Source organism: Danio aesculapii, chromosome 16 (assembly GCF_903798145.1).
Source record: "Danio aesculapii chromosome 16, fDanAes4.1, whole genome shotgun sequence".
Lineage (NCBI taxonomy): Eukaryota > Metazoa > Chordata > Actinopteri > Cypriniformes > Danionidae > Danio > Danio aesculapii.
The window spans coordinates 39,414,225-39,441,326 of record NC_079450.1 but is presented as its reverse complement, the minus strand read 5'-3'; the positions used below and the strand labels follow the sequence as shown (position 1 = coordinate 39,441,326).

Below are 27,102 nucleotides of genomic sequence, written 5' to 3'. Positions count from 1 at the left end.
GTCTAAGCCTATAATAAATGAATTGTCATTTTATTAATAGAATTATGGGATAAAAAAGTCAAAATTATTGATTTTGAAAATTATAGTCTGACTTTGATATAACTAGCTTTTAATATATAATACTGTCAATTATAAAGTCAATTAATATGAATTATAAATTCTAAACTTTGAAATTAAAAACAATAATGACAAGCTTGCAATTTATTTTTTGAAATAAAGTCTTAATTGTAACATACTAATTATTAATTTGATTTTATGTAATGTTTCTGCTATTTAATTTCATAAATTGTTCATTTTATTCTGTAATAAAGACTTCATAATTAGTTAAAGCCAAAACATCAACTTTTCGTCTCTTGATTTATACTTTTAATCTCAGTTAAGCAATGTACCAAATTACCAAATATAATGACAGAAATGGGCTTCCATAACAACAACAACAACAACAACAACAATAACAACAACAAGAACAACAACAACAACGACAATAATAATAATAAAAATAATAATAATAATAATAATAATAATAATAATAATAATAATAATAATAATAATAATACAATTATTTGCCTCCTTTTAAGTTTCACTGAACAAAGACAGTTTGGATTAACAATGGTGAGCAAATTATGACAAAATTTCCTTATAGATGTACTCTCCCTTTAACCCAAGTCTGTCTTTTATGCTCTACTAGATGATTTACACTTTATCTTAGCAGTTAATTCCCTGATGCTGTTGGATATTAACCTTCCTGGAAAGAGTAGTTGATTTAAAGTGCATTTTTGCAGCATAGTGCCATTAACTGACCAGCTCACTGAGTTCACACAGACGCCAGACTGCCGTACTGTAAATACACACTATTTATAGATGCATGCTTATGCCATAGTGACTTGAGTTACAAGTACTTAAGCTCTTGCCATAATATTTACTACTATCAGTAACACCTTCCAAGCACACTCGTTTTAAATATCCTTCAGCTCATCCTAAAATTCATTAGCCATTAAGACGTATTGCTTTTAAATATCAGACAAAAGAGCACTGATGCTAGCATGGTTAGAGCTTAGCATTAAAAAACAAAACAAAACAAAGAGCTTAAACAAGCATGCGGGTTATTGTCATTATTTTAGGATGTTGAATCGGGTTCAGTATTGTTGAACTTTGGAATTTATTGAGCAATATGACTTCCATGCTCCACTACTCAACTGACAATGAACAATGGATTTTCTTTGTCCACAAAATATGTAGTTTTTCAAGTATGTTTTGCCTCAGTAGGGCAGTAAGAATTATACAACACTAAGAAGATTTAATTTATAAAGTCTGATGAAGTCTGCAAAATAAAAAATACGGTTTTGATGTGGAGGGTTTGGTGTAATATGGTTCATCCTTATGATTTTATTTATTATTCTATTTAGGCAAAGCAGAACTAGTTTCCCAACCGAGACTGGTGTCTCCCATGTTTTTCTTCATTCTCCCTTAATTGGTTGAGTTTTGGTTCCTGTTCATCCATGTAAAGTGACTTTGTCACAGTCTACATTTTATAAAGGGCTATAAAGGTTATTCAAATATTCAGAAAAGGATAGTGGTGTCTGTGGCTCAGTGGTTAGCACTGTCGCCTCACAGCAAGAAGGTCACTGATTCGAGCTCCGGCCGGGCCTGTTGGCATTTCTGTGTGGAGTTTGCATGTTCTTCCCATGTTCACGTGGGTTTCCTCCAGGTGCTCCGGTTTCCCTCACAGTCCTAACCCTTCTGTTTTTCCTGGGCTTCTCATGTGTTTTACAGTTCTATCCCTATCACTATCATCCCATAAAGGTATTTTCTCGTATTTCTCCTGTATTGTCAATCTTTCTTTGAAGGGTGGCAATAAACATTGATGAGCCAAGCCTCCCTATACGCAAACCGTAACGCCAAACCATCAGGGGACGCCCCTTGCTCTTAAATGTGAATCTGTTCGGTCCTGTCATTTTATTTAGGCATGAAAACACTTTGAAATAAATATAAAAATGGCTAGATTCACTTCATTACAGGTGCCGTCACCCCTTTGCAATCCTCAATTTCATGTAGCGGTGTGTGACTGTCAGCTGACGCGCTCCATAATAATAAGTAGACACTGTTTCCCAAACAGATTCTGTAAACGCGATTTGAAGTGGAGCTAAAGTGGACACTCTTGGTTTTGGGTGTGAGTTTAAACAGACATTTTCACGTTATTAATAATATTAATAACATCTAAAGATGTTGATCTTGGTGAGTTTTCTTTCAAACACAGCTAATTTTGTCTTAGATGAGAATAAAACATTAGGAAAGCAATCGAATGCTTTCATAATAGATCTGTGCACTTTTAAAGTGACACCTCTGTTTTTTAATACAATCAAACGAATGATAACACTTTATTTTGATGGTCCATTTTAGTATTAGTAGACTGTGTGCTTAATATCTGGTGATACTGCTCCTTCAACAAACACTTAACTGACTGTAAGTAACTTGTACATGTCAACTTACACTAACCCTTAGCCCAACCTAGCAGTCTACTTATAATCTAATGAGAATAAATTGGCATGTAGATGGAATGTAACTTAATTCAACAATTGGACCATCAAAATAAAGTGTGATCAAATGAAAAAAAACTAAATGAGAGATTCATTGCGGTGCGGGGGGTAGGGATGGGGGGTGTTAGAGTTATAAAAAAAGCATTTAAAGTCATCTCTCTTAGGTATAATTTGCTTTCAAAGTATTTTTACAGTTCAGTTTTAGCAATCTTCATATTGACAATTACACTCCCTTCGCAGTGTCATTTTGAACACAGCCATGGCTCATGATGAAAGCTATAGGTGGCCTATTATTTCAAAGTGGAATTTATGTTACATCTTTAAAGTTTGTAAAAACAAAAAAACAAAGCATAGGTTAATACTTTTAATTCATAGTAGGTTATTTATTATGTATCTGTACTGTATATGACATGGGCCTGTTGGTTAGGACATTTCTGCAGTGGTTTACATGTGTCAAATTGTAAAAGTAGACTTTTCAAAAAAAATAAAATAAATGAACAATATCCTACATAATAATAATAATAATAATAATAATAATAATAATAATAATAATAATAATAATAATAATAATAATAATAATAATAATAATAATAGGGCTGCACAGTTGCGCAGTGGATAGCACATTCACCTCACAGCAAGAAGGTTGCTGGTTCGAGCCTCGGCTGGGTCAGTTGGCGTTTCTGTGTGGAGTTTGCATGTTTCTCTCGTGGTGGCGTGGGTTTCCTCTGGGTGCACTATAGGTGAATTGGGTAGGCTAAATTGTCCGTATCGTATGTGTGTGAATGAGTGTTTATGGATGTTTCCCAGTGATGGGTCGCAACTGGAAGGGCATCCACTGCATAAAACATATGCTGGATAAGTTGGCGGTTCATTCTGCTACGGCGACCCCAGAATAATAAAAGGACTAAACCAAAAAAAAAAAATGAATGAATGAACAATAATAATATTCATCATCATCATTAAAATTATTGTTAAATTTGTTTTTTCATTTCCTAATAAATAATAAATATTAAATCAAATTTCTTAATAAATTGCCTCATTATTTATTTATTTATTTATTTATTTATTTATTTATTTATTTATTGATTTATTTATTTATTTATTTATTTATTTATATGATTTATATATGAAATTAGAATAGGTGTTAGCTTTTGTAAGTGATTTTATGTTCAGAATAGAATATGTAATGTTCTCAATAATATTTGTAAAGGAAACTTCGGCCCTATATGTGCCATTTACCTATATTTAATTAATATGGAAAACAAGTGCATGTTTTTACCAAAACTAATATTGGATTTTTTTAAAATGCGTGTGTGTGTAAAACAACATAATCTGCAAAAAGAAATTATGGGGTTTTTCTCTAAAGAAGTTGTTACTCCACCCCGTTTAGAACATCTTTATGGATGTTTTATGTTATAGCTAACATAAACAATGGATCTGCAACAGAGAAACTATAGCTTTTGGGAAACACTCATCACATACATCGTACTATGATAGTTCAGCCATGAGTTACGTCGTTGTTTTGGAAAGGCACCCCTGATATGCTGTGAAGATATTATAAAGGGAACAGTACCATCAAAATAAACACTACATATCTGAAGAAGTTACATATACTGTACAAAACCGTTCATGTCATTAGAATCAGCTTTAATCCTCAAAAATCCTATCAAGAAAAGTAAATGTAGGAACAAAGAATATGGATCAGAGATCAGAGCAGTGTGATGCGAGTGAGTTTTAAATAAAGTTTGACCGTCACACAGATGGCTTCTTCTGTGTGCTCTGAGCTACTAATTCATCTTAAACACACTTGGCCAGCAGGGAAATCCCTCCTGAAGAGCAGCGCTGGCCTTAATACACAACCTACCTGCTCCACAAATGACCACACACACACATGTTCATTTCTTCCGAGACTCCCCAACCCTCTTCACTTTCGTCCGCGACAACCCCGCCATTCTTCACTTTCATCCGCGACACCCCTCCGCCATCCAGCGCCACCCCCCACCCTCCACTTACATGCACGATATCTCTACACCCTCGAGTAACATGGCGGTTGCCCTGATCTGCTACGCGACCTCGCAATTCACAAATTAAGCACTGGAGCTCATGATCGCTTACCGTGTGTCTACATTTGAAATAACGAACTTTTTGAGCTGTTGATAATAACATGCTCATAATTATTGAAGTGCTTCTGATATGCCATCCTTTCACAAACAGATAAAAATCGCATGAGTGTAACGCGACAAAAACAAAGGAGAAACCCCAAAAAAAACAAAGGAGCAAATGATTCTTTCAGCAACCTAAAACATGAACAAAGTGCCATTTATAACTATTATCATCGCCTTTTGGATTATTAACTCGGAATAATGGAACCCGTACCGTACCACACTGTACCAGTCAGTGGAAACAAATCAAATCAAATCATTTTTATTGTCACATCAGCAGCAGCACGTGTGCTGTGATCAGTGAAAAGCTTAGGTGCTGGCTCCAGACAATGCAAAATACAGATTATACTGTGTAGTTTGTGAATTCTGTTGTCTAACCCTAACCCTCACTGAAAACGTGTTAAAGTTTTACATTTTCATAAATCTTATTTCTGTGTTATTTATAAGCCATTTTCCTCATCGGAACTAACAAGTGCCCACAAGGTTAAAAAATTACTTGTGTTTCTAAATGTGTAAGAACATTTGGTACTTACAATGTGATGAATACCAGGACCACACACACACTCACACTCACTTACAGTCACACAGGCCTAAGTAGTTCAGCTTAGACATGCGTCAATGTTTACACAAGCTTGGAAAGAACACATTTTACTTAGAACTGTACTGTACTGTACTGTACTGTACTGTACATCTTAGCAATGTAAAATCACAAACTGTACAGTACACAGTTAAATATTTTCCACTGGGAAAACATCAGGTTCAAGGAGTAATTTCTTCTGAAGGAACCATTCATTGTTTTCTTTTATTATTATTTTTTGAATGAAGTGGTTGCTATATAATTATAATACTATAATTGTAAAGTAGTTTCTTAAGTACTACACTTTTATAATATAGAAGTGAGATCTGAGTTCCTTAACAAATTTTTAATCTAACTGGTTATTAAAATCTAAAGAACCTTCATAAAACCTCTTGAAGCTTTTTTTAGCGTTGGAAAGTTTCTACGGAAGTTAAAGGTTTTTCATAGAAACACTGATGCCAATAAAGAACCTTTAGAGTGTAGACAACAGAATAAAACATTCTTTGTGGAAGTCTTGTGACAAGGGTCCCTTAAGGCGACGTGGTTATGGAAATAAACATAAGATGGAAGAAAAATTGATATTTCACTGCGTTTGCTTTAGTTTGCAAATTAAACAAGATTCTTTACAGAAACTTTGGAGTAACCTATTGATCTTTTGCATTGTAATTCAGCTGGGAGTGAACTTAAATATTTGTTGAGGGTACGCAATAAATTTTCATACATTATATAAAGTGATTACAATAATGTTAAATAAACCACACTGTGTTTCATTTATCAACAGTTGTCCATGTAGTAGTTTAAGATTCACATTTGTTTTGCAGTTATTTAACAAAGTCTCTACTAAAAAAACTGTCACGGGTCACTTTATTAGGTACACCATACTAGTACTGGACTAATATAGACCCTCTATTGCCTTCAGACTGCTTTAATCCTTCATGGTGTAAATTCACAAAGGTACTGGAAATATTCCTCAAAGATTTTGGTCCATACTGACACGATAGTATCACGCAGTTGCTGCAGATTTGTCGGCTGCACATCCATGGATGGATTCGTGCTTTCTTGTTGTTGATGCCAAATTCTGACCCTACCATCTGAATGTCGCAGCAGAAATCAAGAATCATCAGACCAGGCAACGTTTTTCCAATTTTCTATGTCCAATTTTGATGAGCCTGTGCCATTTGTAGCCTCAGATCCTGTTCTTAGCTGAGTGGCACCTGGTGTGGTCTTCTGCTGTTGTAGCCCATCCGCCCCAAGGTTTGATATGTTGTCAATTCAGAGATGCTCTTCTATATACCTCGACTGTAAGGAGTGGTTATTTGAGTTACTGTTACCCTTCTTTCAGCTTGAACCAGTCTGGTCATTCTCAACAAAGCATTTGTGCCCACAGAACTGCCGCTCACTGGATATTTTCTCTTTTCGGACCATTCTCTGTAAACCCTACAGATGGTTGTGCATGAAAATCCCAGTAGTTCAGCAGTTTCTGAAATACACAGACCAGCCCGTCTGGCACCTTTCTTCTCCATTCTGATGCTCAGTTTGAACTGCAGCAGATCATCTTGACCATGTCTACATTCCTAAATCCATTGAGTTGCTGCCATGTGATTGACTGATTAGAAATTTGCATTAACGAACAGCTGGACAGGTGACCTAATAAAGTGGCCGGTAGAGGTACTGTATAAGTATAAATAGTAGACATAAAAATAAATTCATAAAATAATATAAATATCCCAGCAGGCACACAACATCATAAGACATTAATATTAAGTTAGATTTAGGTCATGACGTCAGGTGACCAAAATTCAATGTCTAGCCAGCGTCTAAGGACAATGTTGTTTTGACGTCCAATAACGACGTCAAATTAAATTGATATTTGGTTAATTTTAGGTTGTGTTGGAAAGGGACCGAAATCCAATGTCTGATAGATGTCATAGTGGTAACGTCCACAAAACATCAAGGTGTAACATGATTAGACGTCGATATTTGGTTGATTTTAAGTTGAACATTGGACAGTGACATCAGCCTGATTTTCATTTCCAAACTAAATCAACATCAATCAACGTCAACATGACGGGTACAACGTTAATATGAAGTCATGTTGACGTCCTGTGCCTGCAGGTATAATATGTTAAGTAAATAAAAGTATCTACTAATTACTTATTTCATATTAGTAAATTCTTTCAAAGTTCTCCTTTTTTAATTAAGAAAAAATATTGGTTTTGAAATATAAAAATATATTTGCTTTTGCAACAATTTCATATATTATAATAATAATATAAATGCTGGATATTTAGAAAACAAATATTTAATTTGTTCAATATTTTAATGCCATTTAAAATCAGTCAATACAATGATAATATAAAGATATACTGATCGCTTTATCAACTGAAACAGTTTTTTTATGTTTGGCTGTTCATTTTCACAATAATAATATTGTGGGGGACTAAAAATGTGCCTGATGGTGCCTGATGAAGGTGCCTGACGACACATTACTGTTTTTTGTTTGCTTTAGGACTAAAAATACTAACACATTTTTCCAAGTATTTTTGAAAATTACACGGTTATTATATTTGTGTAAACTACAGAAAGATGATTTCATAATGTGTATTTCATAATTTCATCACGTGACTCATATGTATGAGTGCTTGGACTACAGGACCATAAGTGGGCAAATGCGTAGTGTTTCATTGCAAATAACCATTGTCCGCTACTGGCCTGACATACATAAAGAGCACTTTTAGTCATATAAGTGTGAATAGGAATAATTTTGACAATGTTGTTGTCTGCATACATTAAAAAATGAGAAATAAAAAAGTACATCTTTGTCATGCAAACCGAGCCTTAGAAAGAAAACCTTAATGGTTGCAGAACAGTACAAAAACTGATTCCAACTGAAGCGTATTTGTATTGTCATGTTGTAACACAACATGCACACTCACATTTTATCAACACAACACACCAAACACCCAGCATAATGCTAATCAACATTGACTGCATAATCTGAAATACACGTACGATTTTGACAGCCTCAGAAATGCTGCATTTTCCACTGCGTGCTGAGCAGAAAAACCTGCGAGAGTGTCAGGGCGCAGCTCAACATGTCAAGCAAAATGCAGTCAGGTTATATTTATATCTCCAGAAAAACTGGTAGTGTGTCTTTTTATGGAGGCCAGAGGCACGATAATGGAAAAGGGATGGAGTGAGAAAGAAAATGAAAAAAGAAAGAGATAAAGAATGGCAGCATACTAAAACGAGATAGATAGATACACACACGCACGCACACACAGAGACATGCCTTCTGGCTGTAGATGAGGGCCACAGCTGTGTTTGGTGTGGTATTTTTAAACGCATCAATGCTGCTCCAATCCCCGCACCGCGCCTGACCTATTTATAGCCAGAGCCGGCCATTGTTCTATTTCTGTCACCTGTGGGCCATGCTCTTGTTGATTCACATGCAAATCAGCCTCCTCCTCTCTGCAGCAAGCAACTTGAAGGAGAAAAAAAAACGAGAAGCAGAGAGACAGAGCCGCAACTCAGAAGAATTGGCGAGCCAGCCAGGAGGAGCTCCCAAATACAGTGAATCTGACACATTGGAGAGAAAATAACAAGCAGTTTTGTCAGGACAAGAAGAAGGCAGAGCGTAAAGAGTGTGAGAGACTCTCCTGCTGATTCTCTGAGCCACTTAGGTGTCGACTGGAGAAGAATGGAAGAGATGAGCAGAGCAGAGGAGGAGTGAAGCTTTTTAGTGTTAGTGAGGGAGAGCTCTGTCACTCTTCGGGTGTCGCTTTAGAGGAGGAGGAGGAGGAGGAGGAGGAGGCAAATGTTCCTGGTCTCTTGAGAGAGAGAGAAAGAGAGAGACACAAACACACAGATAGAGAAAGAGAGAGAGAAGAGGAGGGGACAGGCTGACAGCAATACAGGAAGAGCAGGGCTGGCAGACGATGTGCTGCTAACTGAAGTACTAATGCTCCAGACCATTTACGAGGCCGACTCTTGTTTCTCCGCAGACGGCATCGGGAAACACCGGCTGCCTCTGAGCCCTCACGACATTGACATGCACAACGTCAACAACTCAGGTGAGTAGATATTCTTTTGGCTGTGATGAAAAGACTTGCGGGAGCATCATCAGGTTTGTCTTGCAAGGTTGGAAGATTGTAGGGTTGTAAATTCTTAGGGAGAAGTTGTTGGGTTGTCGGGATGTTTGTTAGTGGGTTTAATCGTAAATCACTAAACTAACAAAAGGGAGGCTTGAGGAACATGCAATTATGCCGTCAGACGTCATTTCGGTAGGTTATAATGGGTCTTGAAATTGGATGTTGTGCAACTTTAATTCAGGAGAGACGAAACTTCCTGACAGAAATACGCTGTCAACATGAAAGCCGTGTTACTTTTCACATTCGTCAAAGACAATTGAGCCTTTCTATTTTTGACCTGACACTGTTTGCCGAGAGCTCTGGCTGAGCTGACATCACCGAGTGAGGATGTGTTTGCTTTATTGTCTAAATTTTGAGCGTGACTCATTTCTTTGCTCTTTGCTGTTGTTTTTAACTTGCCGTTTATGCCAGAAAGCTGCTTCTTTTCTCTCTCACAACCTCCGTTTTAAATCAGGTATCGCAAGAAAGTACTCTTTCGGATTTCTAACCAAAATTTCACACACATTTTTTAAGTGCAAACTATTTCTACACCTTTTTTTTCAGAGAGTGAGCGTGGTGTTCTGAGAAATCTGTGATATGAAAGTTGGGGTGAAAAGGGAGGGGAGGAAGTGCATGTATAATAAGAAGACAGATGGAGTCCTTTCGGTTCCTGTAAGAGGGGTGGGGGACATTGCTTCACCTCTGATTTTTCGTTCTTGCACTTATCATCCCTGAGAGATCCATGAGAGGTCCTCTGTCTAGATTTCAGCTTTGTTGCAACATAACTGAAAGTTTTTCCTCGCACAAATCAGAGCATAACGCAATCCCGCTGCTCTAAATATAGCTCTAACCCTCATTTGTTCAAATGCTCTGCACAAAGACAAGAGAAGGACTGAGCTGTCGTCTTCAATAAGCCTCAGCGGAGCAACCTGTTAGAGAGCTAAGTCCCACCAACCGGGGCAGTAGGGCGTCCCGTTTCACGCTCAAAACTTGAATCTGAGCGATGCAATTAATGCTCGTCTGTCCAGTGAAAGCCCCGTACAGGCATGTGTGGCATCATACAGAAATATGTGGTTAAACAACAGTCATTCGAGTGAAGCGGGCATGCAGGCCTGTTGCTTGCTCTGTGGGTCAGCTATTCTTAGTATGTTATTTTCAGCTTATAGCATTAGAGTGCTAAGATTAGCCGCCGTGGCGCTCTGCTATCGTACCCCCGCCGTTCACTCTTAATATAAGCATACAGTTATTAACAGAGTTTTGTCACCATCATGTGATGTGCGGTTGGGTTGTACATCTGTTATTATTGACGAGGGTCTGGTTGCTTAAAAAAGGCTGTTTCCTCTTTTGTGTGGCGATGCAAATAGCATTGAGTGTGGAACATCTAAAGCAGTTCCCATAACATCATTTTAGCATTTGACAAACTGCAAGACAAACTGCTATTAATGCGTTCTATTGAGTGAGACAAAGAGGTCAACTTAAGAATTTCTTGAAAGTGCAGACTTAAAGGACTTAAATCTGTAACACTCACCAAGCTCAAGTAAGCCGCTCTTTGAAAATATATGATCAGAGTCGATGCTGCTGTCGGAGGATGTTTAGTTTTATGCTAATGTACACTAGCTGTCTGTTTTAGAGGGATAGTTCAACCATAAATTAGAATTCTGTCATTATTTATTCACCCTTCGCTTCTTCAAAAACATTTTGAACATAAAAGAAGATATTCTGTTGAACACAGTAGATGATATTTGGAAGAATGTTGGAAACCTGAAACCATTGATTTTCATAGTGTTTGTCCTACTATGGAAGTCAATGATCACAAGGTTTCAGCTTTCTTCGGTTTTCAAGATTTTCAAAAATTGCTTCCATAGTTTTCAACAGAATAAAGAAACTCTTAACAGTAAGAGTAAGAGTAAATAGTGAACAAAATGTTATTTTTGGTGAACTATCCCTTTAAATCATTGAGAGTCATGTTCAATCTAATTCATTCTATTCATTCTGACAGCTTAGATTATAAAAAAATGGTTACATATTGTACTTAATCTACTAAATGAAGAGCTGAGAATCATCTTAGCCAGTACTGGATGTTTTCCGTTTTTCAGAAAGATAATTTATTAAGTTTTTTATTGTTTACTTTGCTGAAAACAAAATACTAAGTGTCTCAAGAGCTCATAAAGAGATCTGTTCTAAAGCACTTGCAGCAAACGTTATGCTCACCGAGCAAAAAGTCCATTAATGTTGGTGTTAATTAGTGGCAATTAATTGATTAGTGTAGTTTGTTGTCTTTGTGGTTTTTAATGCATTTCAGGATCAAATTTAATGAATCATCTTGTTGTTTTTATCTCTAGCCACTTTGACCACAGGCAGTGTTTTAAAAAGGTGTGCTTTAGATTGTGCTAATTACTGTCATAAGCAAACAACCTGTTATGTATTTAATCTTTTGTTGATATTAGGAATGTATTATTTTACATAATGAGTGAAATTACTGTCTTGATGTCTAATGTTAGAGCACTGAAATATAAAATAGAATGGAAAAAGCATATTTAGACATATTTAACTATTTACATTATAAAATAAAATCTTGTCACAAGGTCTGAGAGGTGTCCCACATTTCTTTAACTGTAAAATTTTACAAAATGCATCCATGTATGCCAATAAACACAATGTTAAAATAGATTTTTCTACTAATTTGTATGTTTAACTTAAACAGTCTACATTAAAATATCATCAGACGTCAGACACTATATATATATATATATATATATATATATATATATATATATATATATATATATATATATATATATATATATATATATATATACATATATATATATATATATATATATATATATATATATATATATATATATATATATATATATATAGTTGAAGTCAGAATTATTAGCCCCCCTGAATTATGAGCCCCCCTGTTTATTTTTTTTATCCAATTTTTGTTTAACGGAAATAAGATGTTTTCAACAAAGTTCTAAACATAATAGTTTTAATAACTCATTTCTAATAACTGATTAATTTTATCTTTGCCATGATGACAGTAAATAATATTTTACTAGATATTTTTCAAGACTCTTCTATGCAACTTGAAGTTACATTTCAAGGCTTAACTAGGTTAATTAGGTTAACTAGGCAGGTTAGGGTAATTAGGCAAGTTATTGTGCAATGATGGTTTGTTATGTAGACTTTCGAAAAAAAATTGCTTAAGGGGAATAATAATTTTGACCTTAAAATTTTTTATTATTTTTTTTTATTATTAAAAACTGCTTTTATTCTAACTGAAATAAAACAAATAAGACTTTCTCCAGAAGAAAAACTATTATCATACTGTGAGAATGTCCTTGCTCTGTTAAACGTTATTTGGGAAATGTTTAAAAAAGAAAAAAAAAATTGAAAGATATATATATACACACACACACACACGCACACACAGTGCTCAGTATATATAAGTACACCCCTCACAAATCAATTTTTAAAATTCATATCTTTAATAGGAAGCTTTAAATTATTGTATTTGTGCATATACATTAGATTAGTCAGTACTGAAGCCAAATGTGGAACTTATCTATCAAAATTATTTATGATAACGGTTAAAAAACTAGTCCACCCAAATTTATATGTATTAGAAAAATATTAAATACAAATTTTAAAAAAGGAAAAATCAAGAGCAAAAATTTTTAAACTTTGTTAAAATTTTGTTGGTTGTAATTTATTTTGCAATATTTCGCTTGAATTTAATTATCTTTCAAATTTTAAATATGTTTGGTGACTAAAATATTATTTTAATAAATATATTTGTTTAATAAATCAGTTTTAATGTACCAAAAAACATGGCCTTTATTCACTGAGAAATGGATAAAAATATTCATTTTCAAAATGGGGTGTACTCAAAGATATTTAATTAATTGTTGGGACATTTTTATAAATATCTGATTAGACAAATCTTAAATTAGAGAATATTTTTCCCTTTACATTTTTTAATGCATCCAGAATATTCTGAAAAATCATGTAAGCAAGTACACTTTTGAATAGTTATTTTACCAGCTTATTTTTTTTAACGCATCCTAAAATATCCCCAAGAACACATTTTTTTTGCTGAATGGGATGATCTGGATTCCCCCTGTCCTGTTTTTGCTGTGAGGAATAAGCTTCTACTTAAAAATACAGCAGCGTTTCCTGCTTTAGACACGCCTGCAGCCCAGAATAACATCAGCCGTAATGAGCACTCAGTCACCGCAGCATATGCAGCCAAAAAAGCATCACTCTGTTTTTGCTAAGAAACACGCCATATCCCCCCAAAACATAAAAAACTGTACCTGACAACAAAGGTTTGAAAATAGATTTCAATTTAACTGAGCCACAGGCTAATTTATTGGGCACCTGATTATGTTGCAGCTTGTTATCTGTAAAGCCTTTGTGTGTATATATAGGAAAGGTTAACATATGCAGCATTTTCTATTTTTTTAAATAACATTTAAAAATGTCATGAACCATATAATTTAATTTACATGTTTAACATCACCAGCTGATTTAAAAGCAAAGGAAATTTCCATTCAAATTAAAAGCTAGCAAATCACTGTGCGAGACTTTTCTGCCAATAAAAAGTGTCATGTATGCATAGACGGTTAATTAAGAGTCTAATTTAGTACCTTTTCACTTAACGGTGTGTGGGAGGTTTGCGCTACAAACTCGGTGCTTTGATCATCTCTGTAATCAACGGTAATGAGAAACATCAGTCTATGAGAAACGCGTTGCTCAAGGGATTTTGGGAAATGTAGTACAGCAGATGAGTCACCGTGTCCCTTAAGTCGGGCCCTGTGGGGAAAGGGAACTGTTTGGACGCGAAGCAGGATGCATGTCATCCCTTCCTGCTAAAAATAAAACAGGGTGCTTTCGGCCTCCGAACTTGTGTTTACTGATTCAGTGCCACATCTGCACTGCAATTCTCCTCTAAAGTCATGAGAACTCGTAAGTCAAACCACAAGTAGAGGAGGAGAGTTCACGAAAGCTAAGGTGGCTTGTTTTTGTGATGGGGTAAAGTGGGCCGCTCGCTAGCTTACATAAATTTGACAGGGTGTTCTTATTTTTTGCCCGAGTTAAAATAACCAGATGGCTCCACACGTTTGACAGTCTTTCACACATTCCCTATATTAAGAGTGTGCTCAGAAAAGCAGTTATATTTAGCCCAGTTACTGCTGGTTTGCGATTCTCTTTTCAGCATCAACAGCTCTTCTTGGCTTCATTACACATAATGTTCTCGCGAAGGCTCGAAGCCAAAACACGAGGTGCGAGCGTGTTTTGTCTCATAACATTGATTTAGTGCTGATGTCAGGTGATGCAGAAATGGACCGCGTCCCGCTGTAGTTTCAACAAGTGCCTTGTTAACATAATTAAAATAGAGTGGCGGGACTGATGGAAAACACGGACGTCACTGCGGTTCTTCTGCGTCCAACCTGTTGCTTTATTTACTCTTTTATAGTACAGTGGACGGATTCCAAATAAAAGGAATCTAGTGATGGCATCATTTGGTATTTAGTTTGGTTGACAGTTTTTGTACACTGAGCTTTCACTCAAATTATGATTATGCAAATACATCAAACTTATGGCTGCATCGATTGAAGGCAGGCTGCGCAGATTGTGATGATTTGTTAACGAATGACTCTTGTGATTTGGTTGTTTATTGTACATCACAAACATTCAGGGAAACCAAATAAAAAAATATTTTGAATTTGTCTTTTGTAGTAAATCAAAGCATTGAGCGTGACCAGTAGCATACATGAAGGAAACAATATTCTTTGTACTGAATCAAACACATTCAAATCCAGCAGTGTAGTCTCATTCCTGCAAGAAATAAATCAGTTCTTTTTACTAGAACATTTGGGACAAACAGTATAGTTGAATTCTGTAATAAATTATTATAGATTTGTATGTTTTGTGAATTATTAGCCCCCTGTTTATTAATTTCTGTTTAACAGGGAGATTTTTTCCAACACGTTTCTAAACAAAATAGTTTTAATAATTAATTTCTAATAACTTATTTATTTTATTTTTGCCAAGATAATAGTAATTAATATTTGAATAGATATTTTTAAAGTCACTTCTATTCAGCTTAAAGTGATATTTAAAGGCTTAAGTAGGTTAACAAGGCAGGTTAGGGTAATTAGGTAAGTTATTGTATAACGATTGTTTGTTCAGTAGACTATCGAAAAAATATATAACATAATGGGGCTAATAATATTGACCTTAAAAAATAAAAATAAAAACTGCTTTTATTCTAGGAGAAAGAAAACAAATAAGCCTTTCTCTAGAAGAAAAAATATTCATATATATATATATAGTCAAGCCTGAAAATATTCATATTCTCTGTGGTAAACGTGGAACTTTAATCGTTGAAAATTGTTTTAATTTACTTTAAAAAAACAAAACAAAACACAACTGTAAAATTCATTTCTTTAAATCATGAAATGTTTTTTTTATGTGTGTGCGTGTGTGTGTGTGTTTAATACTGTGGTTCAATGCATAATTTGGAGACAAAATGTGACATAAAAATGTAAAAAAACTCATTTTTATTGTTTAAACTGTTTAAATGTAGTTATCTATCCATTTGGCAGTGATTTTTTTAATACTAAATATAATATTCCTCAAAAGTTTTGAAAGAATGCTGATGTTACTGTTAAGAAACCAGAAGCGTGCAGAGGAACCAAAACCGGAAGCATTCAATTCTTTACAGTAACCCTCATTAGAACTAAAAGTGCGCGTCAGACAGACCTTTAAAGATGTCAGAGTTCCCTTCCCAACAATGTGTCGCAATGATGCCACGCGGTCTGGAACAGGGTTAAGTTGTGTTATCCAGAGGCCCATTTGGTCTAACCTGGTCACCGTTAATCTGCAAACCACCTCCTACCAGTTGAGTTGGGAGGTGTGAGTGGGTTGACCTGAGGTTTCTTTGCCGAGAGCTCGGCTGGATGGTCGGATCAAAGTGTGTCTTTTTAATGACGGTAGTGGGGAGGGCAAGCAGGGAAACATAAGATAAATGAGATATCACCGTGGCGAAGCGCTGCAAGCCAGCAGGTGTTTCTGAGGCTATTTTTAGCTCCATTAGGGCAGCGAGCCCAATGCCTGTGACTCATTGTTGAAGCTCATTGGCTGACTTCACGAGTGCTGTAAGAACACAGGCTGCTCTTTGTAAAGAGCTCTCTCAAGTCAGAATTAATATTCCCCCCATCATTTCAGGATGCTTAGGGTCATCCGTTTGCTTCACTTTAGAGAGCCGCTTTCGTCGCTTCAGACTCGGCTCTCTTCCAAGAAGTGCTGTCACGACAACAATCCAAGGTGAATTTATTTGCTAAACACCCAAAAGTTTGCTTCAGATGCAACTGGAGCCGACATGTCTCATTGTCGACAGAAAGAGGGAGCTTGTGTGTGTGCACGTCTGTTTGTGTCTTATATAAGGGATGATATAATATCCATGGGTGCTCTCGGGGAGGAGACACCACACAGCGCAGCTCAATATCTGCAGGAAGAGGAGTCATTATGATGTCGCCAGCGTTGCCATGGCAGCCAGTTTGGGTGGTGGATTGGGTGTGGGTTTTTGTCATAGCCTAAGATTGCACCACTTGCTTTTATGTTGCTATTTATAATCAGCCTTTGCGCATGCAGACATTTTTGATGATGGCGGAGAACATTATGTTCAACCAAACAAGTAACGCTTCACCATTAATGTGTGAATTGCTGCGTGTGTCACAGTAAGTGCCTTGCTATGGCAACTCATTAGGGGAATATTCAAGGCTTAAGAGACACTGGTTCATGGATAGAATCCATGGTTTAAAAGCTTTGCCTATGTGTGTATGTCTGCGTCTGTGTGTTTCTCTGTGTGTGCGCGAGTGCTGAACAGGTGGTAGTGTGTTATGCCAATAACAAGATTTTTGAGGATTAAAGTTACATGGCTAATGAATCCAGTCTCTTGCATCTAGTGTGTTTATGAAATTCCCATCTATCTATCTATCTATCTATCTATCTATCTATCTATCTATCTATCTATCTATCTATCTATCTATCTATCTATCTATCTATCTATCTATCTATCTATCTATCTATCTATCTATCTATCTATCTATCTATCTATCTATCTATCTATCTATCTATCTTTCCATCCATCCATCCTATCTGTCTGTCTGTCTGTCTGTCTGTCCGTCCGTCCGTACATCCATGATTATGTCCATCCAGCCACCCACCCAAACATCCATCCATCCATCCATGCATCAATCCATCCATCCATCCATCCATCCATCCATCCATCCATCCATCCATCCATCCATCCATCCATCCATCCATCCATCCATCCATCCATCCATGATTATGTCCATCCAACCACCCACCCAAACATCTGTCCATCCATCCATCCATCCTTCCATTTAATAAAAAAAACATCAACTCTGGCCTGATTGACCCTGATTATCATGCACAAACAATATATTTTACAAAACAGTCAGCAATTTGGAACAGCAATTTTTTACATAGATGACATCACTGTTTCCACTTAGTTACTGATTCTGTGCAGTTTATCAGCCATTGATGTGAAAATGCTAAAACACGCATCAAAAATGAGCCAACCAGTCCATCATGCTGACCAGCTAAAAAAACATTTGACATTATCATGTTTCCAGACAGTTGCTTAGTCAGTTTCAAAGTGAATTGTTTTCAGAGCGGGGCTTCCTGTTGTTGCATCATTCCCAGTTGTGTAACAACCACTGACTTCACTGAGTGCTTTCCCCTCGATGCGAAACCTAAATTCCCTCGACCATAAGTATATCTCAACTAAATTCTTCTCTACACCCACAGATCATACTGTACATATTCTGTAAACACAGTACATTTTCCAAACAAACTCATTTGTAGCTGCTTTTCATCATGTCGAAGAGTCTCTTATGATGAGCATCTCTTCTCAACCACTTTCTAGAGGATGGTCTCTGTTGATTTCACTGTCTGTTATATAGTTATTGGGGCCATGGGGATGCCCACTGTTTTCTTATGCAGCATCATTTGTAATGAGACACAGCTTGAAACCTACAGCATCAATTTACAACATCAAGGTGTGATGCTGGCTCTAAGGAGGGAGGATGATGAGGGAATAAGAGGAACACAAACATCACAACTGTCTGAATAACAAACTCTGCATTTGCAGTCTTCATACAGACCAGAGGGGTCAGTAGAGCACTGCAGTAAAGCAGTTTGTACCATAGTAATAGTAGTAAACCTTGGGAACTGTGCATGGATTGACTAGGATTGTTGTAGAGACAGAGCAGTACAAAAATAGAGCTGTTATTCCAGATACTGTAAGAGGGGAGCTCCTATGGGGCCAAACTTTTGATGAATTTGAGAAGTAGTTGGAGGGCGATGTTCAGCTGAATCAGAATGAAGAGGAAATGAGGAAGATTATTTTTTTTCTACCATGTTGGAAATGCGTTTCCCATCAAACTTTATTTTTAAAAGTGTTAATTACTATCAGAAAGTTTTAAAAGTGTTTTAATTAGAGAATAAAAGAATCCACACTTGAACTACAATATAACCAACCCAATCTCATGAGGAAACGTTTCTAGTTGATGTATTGTTAGAAAAGTGGCTAACTCTTATGATTTTACTTGTATGAAAATATATTGTATGTACAATTATTAAAAGGAGGCATGCACCCAATCCCCACACTTAAACCTACCCCTCATTCTGGCACGAGCATGTACGAATGAGATTGTACAAATCAACATGAATTAGGCACTAAATAAAAAAGTGATGAATTGCTGTGGAATTGCATTGAATCGGGTTTCTATCCATAAAGTGAGTCTTTCTTAACCCCCCTTTACCCTTTAATTATGAGATCTCACCTTACCTAAGATAATAAATTAAGAATGTTGCATACATGTAATGGTCAGAAGCAGCTTTACAAAAAAAGCTTGTAAATTCATAAACAAACACTTGCAATCGGTTCATGAGATTGGCTAGATCAACGAGTACTGATCGAGTTGTGAAATGTGATTATCGCCTGATGATCTCCGGCCAATCGATCGGAGAGTCCCTATTAAATATAACTTTTTCAGGTTATATACAAGAAAGGCAGTGAATTTAACAGTTTAACAGCTAGATTTTGTGGATTTTTTGTGAAGCTTGTTTCACTTGTTTTTCTTGTGTTTTAGATTTGTTTCCATGATTACCGATTATGATGTTATGATGTTTTAGTTTAGTAATCATCTAACTGTGTATATGTTGCATGTGATTCGAGGATTAATTGTTTTGTTCTTTCTTTTGTGTATAATAATATATATATATATATATATATATATATATATATATATAATAATATATATATATATATATATATATATATATATATATATATATATATATATATATATATATATATATATATATATATATATATATATTTTTTTTTTTTTTTATTTATTTTTATTTTTTTTTTTTTATTTATGTATATTTACATCCTCTTTTCTCCTTGCTGGCACAAACTAAAAGTACAATTTTAATAATGTCAGTAAAAAAAATTTAAAAGGAAAATCTACAATCAATCAATATACAAATATATAATTCATTAAAAATTGCAGAACATGACTTTGTTGGTCACACCACGTGACTTGGCTTAGACTGAAAGTCTAACATTTCAAATATTATGGATTTTTAAACCACAGATATTTCATCACCCTGGACTTTGGTTATTCAAATAATCTTATGTTCTGAAAACATATTTAAATTATGTGAAGTGTCTTTTTTGTATAGAGAAAACCTATTCCCACATCCTTTTAGTTTTTATGGGAAACAAAAACTTTGAAGCTCATTATCTCAAAAACATTCAAATATGAAACCTCTAGAGTGGCTATTTGGTAATACAATACAAATACATAAAGTTGCCATGCATACAGTATATATACACTATAAAACATTTTGTAAATCACAAGTTTTTTCCTTTTATTTACAGTTGTGAATTGCATTACTGGATCTTGATCTTTGCTCTGTTGACTTTTGATGTTGAAAATTCAACTCTACATTTAACAAAGTGACTTTTATCAACAGTTTAGTAGTTTGAAATAATATAGTGTATAAGTATAATATATAGATAGAATAATATATAGCGAAATAGGCTTTAAAATAACAGAAAATGTACTGTTAAAATACAGTAAAATACAGTAAATGTTTATCACAAGGTTTTTGTAGTGTCTTATTTAACACCAAACTAGACAATATATCATTTTAAACTATTAAAAATGTTAATAAAAGTCACTTTTTAAAGGTTAAAAGTTGTTGGAAATAAAGATAACCCAATTCAAAAGCATAAATAAATGGGCAAAATTAAAAACTTGAATCACAAAATATGGAAAAACTGCTAATTTACAGATATTTTTGCAATGTATTCAATTATTCAATTATGTCTGAAAGCAGAATAATAATAATAATAATAATAATAATAATAATAATAATAATAATAATAATAATAATAATAATAATAATAATGGCATTTAGGAAACGCATGTACTAAACTATTGTATTTTTTCTTTTTTCAGTGGACATTAAGCCAGAAGTACCACTGGCTCTTGATCCAGGCTCTCCACTGGATCTTCGTACAGACGTTAGGATGCAGGGCTCTGCTTCAGAAGTCACTGTCTGGGAAAGACAACTTCAACAAGAACTGCTCCTCATTCAGAAACAGCAGCAGATTCAGAAGCAGTTACTCATCACTGAGTTCCAGAAGCAGCATGAAAACCTAGTTCGCCAGCACCAGGCACAAATACAGGAGCACCTGAAGGTAACAACAAAAAACCTGAGAGATGATGCAATGCTAAAAGCAAGAAGTGCAATACAGTCATATACTGTAATCCAAATATATAATAAACATCTGACTCTCAGTTGCAGCAGGAACTTCACGCCATGAAGCAACAACAGGAGCAGCTGGAGAAAGAACGGAAACTAGAGCTCCAGAGTCAGGAGAGAGAACTGGAGAGACATCGACGCGAACAACAAGTGCTGGTTCTGCGGAACAGAGAACGGAGCAGAGATAGTAAGAGCTCATCATCACGATCACCCACACAAAAGCTGTCTAATGTCTATCCACATCAAAACGTCAGCAGTCAGATGACACATTTATATGACGTCTGCTTTTTTTACATGCTGATGTGAGAAGGTGTTATTGTAGACAACACAGCGTGACATTGTTAATTTGAGCTGGATTTAAATGTATAGTGTTTCATTTTAAACAATGTAATGAAAAAGTCAAGACAACAAATATGTTTATGTTGATTTCACTTAGTTTAAAAAGTTAAAAAGAATTTGTCTACATATTTTAGGTTATACAAAGTTAGTCAGTTTGATTGGTGTACGTTTAAATGACTAGAAAAGTTAATTTGATTCAACTAAAAAATTTAAGTCAGCAAGTGTTTTTTACAGCGTAATTAAGCTAAAAAGCAATTTGTTCATTTTACTTTTAAAAAGTGAGTAAACCTGTTAACTTAAAATATTTGAATACATTAATTAATAATACAAAAATAAGTCAACCGTTACGATGGGTTTACTCACTAAGTAAAGTCAACTTGTCACTTTTAAGGCAATGAGTTTACAGTACTCACTTTATTATAGATGCAGAATGTTTGACACCCAGTGGTTGAACTTGGTATTGTACTCCTGGATCAAAACAAACACAAGCGCAGGTTGCCAGATTAAGGACAGGAGCGAGTGATTTAAACTGTGTTCTAAATAAAAGCATTTTCCATATTATCCTATTAAAAAGAGTTTTTGTCCTAACCAACACCTCAAATTGATATTTTAGAAACAGCTTCTAGTTCTCATAGGTGAACAACAGAAAAGTATGACAATTATCACCTCAGATAAACCTCATGTGCTTTATTTAGTGTTAAATGCTAACAAAGTGAGTTTAAATACCATTTTACGTGACATTTATTGCCATACTATATAAGCAGCATCAGATGGTTCATCCCAGATCTTGAAAATAAAATAAACCATTTGACATTGAACTTTAGAACTAAACACATATGAGTGATTCAACATCTACATTTCATAATGTTAAAGAGGGTTAATATGTAATAAATAGATTATAAACCTTACCATTTCTTGAGTGAGAGCATATTCTTTGCTTCAAATCTCTGCAAATCTCATTACGTAACATGTTGTTAGGAGACACTCTTACAATGTAACCTGCTCACTTAATGTTTAAGTTTGTAATATTTATATTATTTTCTAATTAATGACCTCATGTGGAACTGAATCTCATTTCGGAGTCTGCTACTGTCCACCGGAGGTCGCATATCGGTCATGGACGCATGCTTTGAGAGCCTTCCTGAATAGATGAATGAAATTTGCAGTTTTCCACCAAGGCAACCGGGAGTGCTGAAATATAATTGGCTAAACTGGCATTGGGCAGGTTAAAATTACCAAAACAAAGACAGCCGTTCAGGCACAGAAAAAGCATTTTCAAAGATCTGACTTTAGGATTGCTTTTCAGATAAACAAGTATGTTTACATGGCATGTTTCTTAAATATCTGGTATTTTTATGCTTTAACACAGTCAAAAACTTACATACAACACCTTTAAAGTAACTTGTTTGTGTGTGTGTGTGTGTTTTTTTTTTTTTTTTGTTTGTTTTGTTTTGTTTTGTAGTTAGCTCACAGTTAGCTGTAAATACATTGTGATTAAATGTGGGTATATATGTTTAGGCTATACATATCGTTTGGCAACATTTTAATCTAAAGTAAATTACAAAAGAGCACAACATATGAACAACATGTACTGTAAATGGGAAGTCACTGTCAGTTTAATACACAAAATAAGGTTAAAGAAATAAACTAGTTAATAGAATATAAAGCAGGTTCTTGGAATGCCAGACTAAGTATTTAGAATTTAAAAGTTTCAGATCAATGCACTTTATAGATTTTAGCATTGGAATATTATAATTTTGTAAATATATACAAAAATACAATATAGAGGGTTAGTGTTGAAAAATTGTGGTGAAAAATTATACATTTTAGTTTCAAAATAATGAGAAAGTAAAATAGAAAGTTAGAAGGAGGGAGAAGTGTTACCCCTTTTCATTCAAAAATAAAAATCAATCAGTCAATTGGACTATAAGAAGTTTGTATTCTTTTAGACTTCGTTTTATATAAAATATAATGTATCATAATATATAACAGAAACATACATTATCTGTCCCTGAAATAAGAAAATAAATAGAGTGAAGAAAAAGTATTTCATCCCATAATTTCTTAAATGGACTGATGGTTGATTTCTGTGAGTTGCTCTGTAAAGGAAATAATTCCTTTGGTTCTCAGATTTTTTTTCTTTAATAAAAAACCCTTTACAAATTTACAAACCCTGTCATTGTCCTTTTGAACAATTGAACCTACAGCTTTAATTATTTTGTTATGTTAACAACGTTGTGTTATTTAGAGAGAAAAAAAAATCAGAAATAGCAAGTTTAAGCTGTTTTCATTCACATCAATTGATTAAAAACGTGAAATTATATATAAATTCTACAAATAAATACTATTTTACAATTATACCCATTCTGTCAGTCCTGTCACATTTGCATTCAATTTAACAGACAATGCATACAATACACCTTTAAGGCTATGATTTGGAAGTGGCATCATTTGATGGAGGAGAAGGTGACAGTGATCAATGATGCCTTTTGCACATAAATTATGATCTAATCATGCCTCACTCCTGCTGTCCAGAAGAGGGAGATGTTCCTTCACTTGAGTGAGGCTGCTCAAAAAAAAAAACGTTGTAGAGGCTCAGATGCATCTGAGCTGGAGTGTGTGGGTGAATGTGTAGGAGAGATGCTATTGTTTTTTTTTTTTTGTTTTGTTTTTTTTCTTTGGTTGAGGCCAATCCTGCTGTGTCTGGGAGTGGCAGTAATACAATCATTTCTCTGACCTTGAAATGAAGCCAAACTCTGCAAAACATTCTTTCAGTTCACGGTCACTGTAGCAAAATAATAAGAGAATGTTAGCTGAGCTCTGTCAGGAATGTCCTAGTTTTACTGTACTCATTTTAAGTTTAAATATATTTTGATCAAACCTCAAGATGCTTATGATTTGCTTGTGTTTGTCCGTCTCCTGGCCTGACAGGTGCAGTGGCCAGCAATGAGGTCAAGCAGAAACTCCAAGAGTTTCTGTTGAGTAAATCCACCAAAGACGGTACATTGAATGGGATCCCACAGAAAATCACACAGAGCTCTAAACTCTGGTACACGTAAGTTATCTTCATGTGTACTTATTAACTTATGGGAAGTAATTTAAATAGATGTTGCCTGGAAATGCCATGAAAACTGTAGTGCATTGCAATAGGTCAGCCATATTCACTCTAATTTAAAGGGTTTGGTGTGAATAAGACATTTTGGTCACCTTTTATTTTGATGATCCGTTTGTTGAATTTAAGCTACATTGCATCTACATGCCAACTAATTCTCATTAGATTATAAGTAGACTGTTAGGTTGGGGTTAGGGTTAGTGTAAGTTGAGATGTACTTGCAAAGTTTCTTATAGCAGTTAAATGTCTGTTGAAGACAGACTAGATATTTTTCAAGACACTTCTGTACAGCTTAAAGTGACATTTAAAGGCTTAACTGGGTTATATAGGTTAACTAGACAGGTTAGGGTAATTAGGCAAGTTGTTTTATAGTGATGATTTGTTCTAAAGACTATCGAAAAAAATATATAGCTTAAAGGGGCTAATAATTTTGACCTTAAAATGTTTTTAAAATAATTAAAAACTGCATTTATTCAACCCAAAATAAAACAAATAAGACTTCCTCCAGAAGACAAAAATATTATCAAATATACTGTGAAAAATTCGCTGCTCTGTTAAACATCATTTGGGAAATATTTAAAAGAGGAAAAACAATCAAAGGGGGGCTAATAATTCTGACTTCAACTGTGTGTGTATATATATGCAAGAAGCAATGTATGGTGGCTGAGAGAGCTCAAACACACTGCAAATAAAACAACAAACACATGCACAGAAATTCTCACAAGACATGTAAATACAATTATTAATAAAAATAAATTTGTCCAGGTAGAAAATACTCATCAGGGATTAAAGTATACAAAGATCAAGAGACTGTATGATCAGGACTTTAAAATAAGCAAAAAAAACTCACCTTTCAGACCTCTGACAACATTGCTGACTCTAAACAGGAAGCAGGTTTGTCACTTGTATAGTCCTCCTACAGATTTCCTTCATTTTTTTATAGTATGCACTATTTGCAGCACATGTCTTTATGTGCATTTGCTGTGAGAATTTGTATGCATATGTGTTTTTAAACTGGTAAAGTTTTCTCAGTTTGTTAGTGTTTTTCTATTTGTACATGTTTTCTTAACCTGGTGCTTTGTCGACCATAATAATAGCACAACAACAACAAAAAAAGAGGTTTAACTATAATGCTGCGGTCATAACACAAAGAATACCACAACATAGACATTGAACAACAAGGAACTGAAAAAAATAATACAAATACACTGAACTACAGTAAATAAGCAAATAAACAAGGAACAGGTGAACACAATAAGTAAGAAACAGGCTCATACTAGGAGCGGGGGGCTTTTACACAACAATGGTGTGCAAAAATTAGGAAATATAGGAACTATATTTCATGATTATTTATCACACTTTTCATACATTCTGGCTGAAAAAAGCAATATTAATGGTCACACTTTATTTTGATGGTCCATTTGTTGAATTTAAGTTACATTGCAAGCACATTCCAACTAATTCTCATTAGATTATAAGCAAACCGTTTGGTTGGGATTAGGGTTAGGGTTAGTGTAATTTCACATTTACTTGCAAAGTTTCTTATAGTCAGTTAAATGTCTGTTGTTGTAGGAGCGGTATCAACAGATTTTAAGCAGACAGTCTACTAATAATCAAATGCACCATCAAAATAAAGTGTTACCATAATAATTTCTTAGATTTTTTTTTTTTTTTTACTATTCTCAAAGTTTTTGATGACATTATTTAGTTAACTGTACTTAGAATTTAAAAAGGTAGTCATAAATGAAGTTGGAAAAACATACAATTTGATCCAGTTTTTGCTAATAATCAGAAATGTGATGCTCAAGAGGATTGTAATAGAGCTCAGAGTAGCTGTCAGCTGTATTTATGACTGCACGGTAAGTTCAGGAGTTCAGTTTGCATCTCCTTTCTGTTCAGGGCCTCCCATCACACCTCTCTGGAGCAAAGTTCACCTCCTTTGGGAGGAGCGTCCTCCTCCTGCAAGATCTCCTTGCCCTCCCCACAGGACTACCGGGACGACTTTCCTCTGAGGAAGACAGGTAGGTTCCTGAAAGTTGGCCTCTCAAAATCTATTCAAAAACTAATAAAATGGAAAGAAAATGAGCTGCATTGTCACAAATAGCAGTAACTCATTTTGTAATATCACCACTGCATTCACGAAACGTACACATTCCATCTAATTTGTGGTTTTGGTGAAAAGCCATTGCACTGAAACACGAGAGGAGGAGTTCAAGTCTTTTTTCCCAGAATTACACAATCCCTTGAGAAGTAGCACATAAGCTCATATTTGCATTATTTCAGGGAGAGCTTAAGTATAGCAAATGAAGAGTGAATTTCCACAGTAGGATTTCTTTTCCTCTGAGCATGCGATGGAACCACA

General features: G+C 34.9%; 1 protein-coding gene across 2 annotated transcripts in view; it reads left to right on the top strand.

Moving 5' to 3' along the window:
* Positions 1 to 9,097: 9,097 nt before the first annotated feature.
* The window catches only part of hdac9b (histone deacetylase 9b), a 49,203-nt gene continuing 31,198 nt past the window's right edge, over positions 9,098 to 27,102 (top strand). The window contains exons 1-5 of one of the 2 annotated variants that reach the window (XM_056476058.1): positions 9,098 to 9,349; positions 20,983 to 21,224; positions 21,326 to 21,476; positions 24,560 to 24,683; positions 26,640 to 26,761. In XM_056476058.1, coding sequence (XP_056332033.1) covers positions 9,238 to 9,349; positions 20,983 to 21,224; positions 21,326 to 21,476; positions 24,560 to 24,683; positions 26,640 to 26,761 — 751 coding nt within the window. In that variant the 5' untranslated portion in view covers positions 9,098 to 9,237. Of the gene's footprint in view, positions 9,350 to 20,982; positions 21,225 to 21,325; positions 21,478 to 24,551; positions 24,684 to 26,639; positions 26,762 to 27,102 lie in introns of both variants that reach the window. The other variant, XM_056476057.1, reaches the window with a different exon arrangement.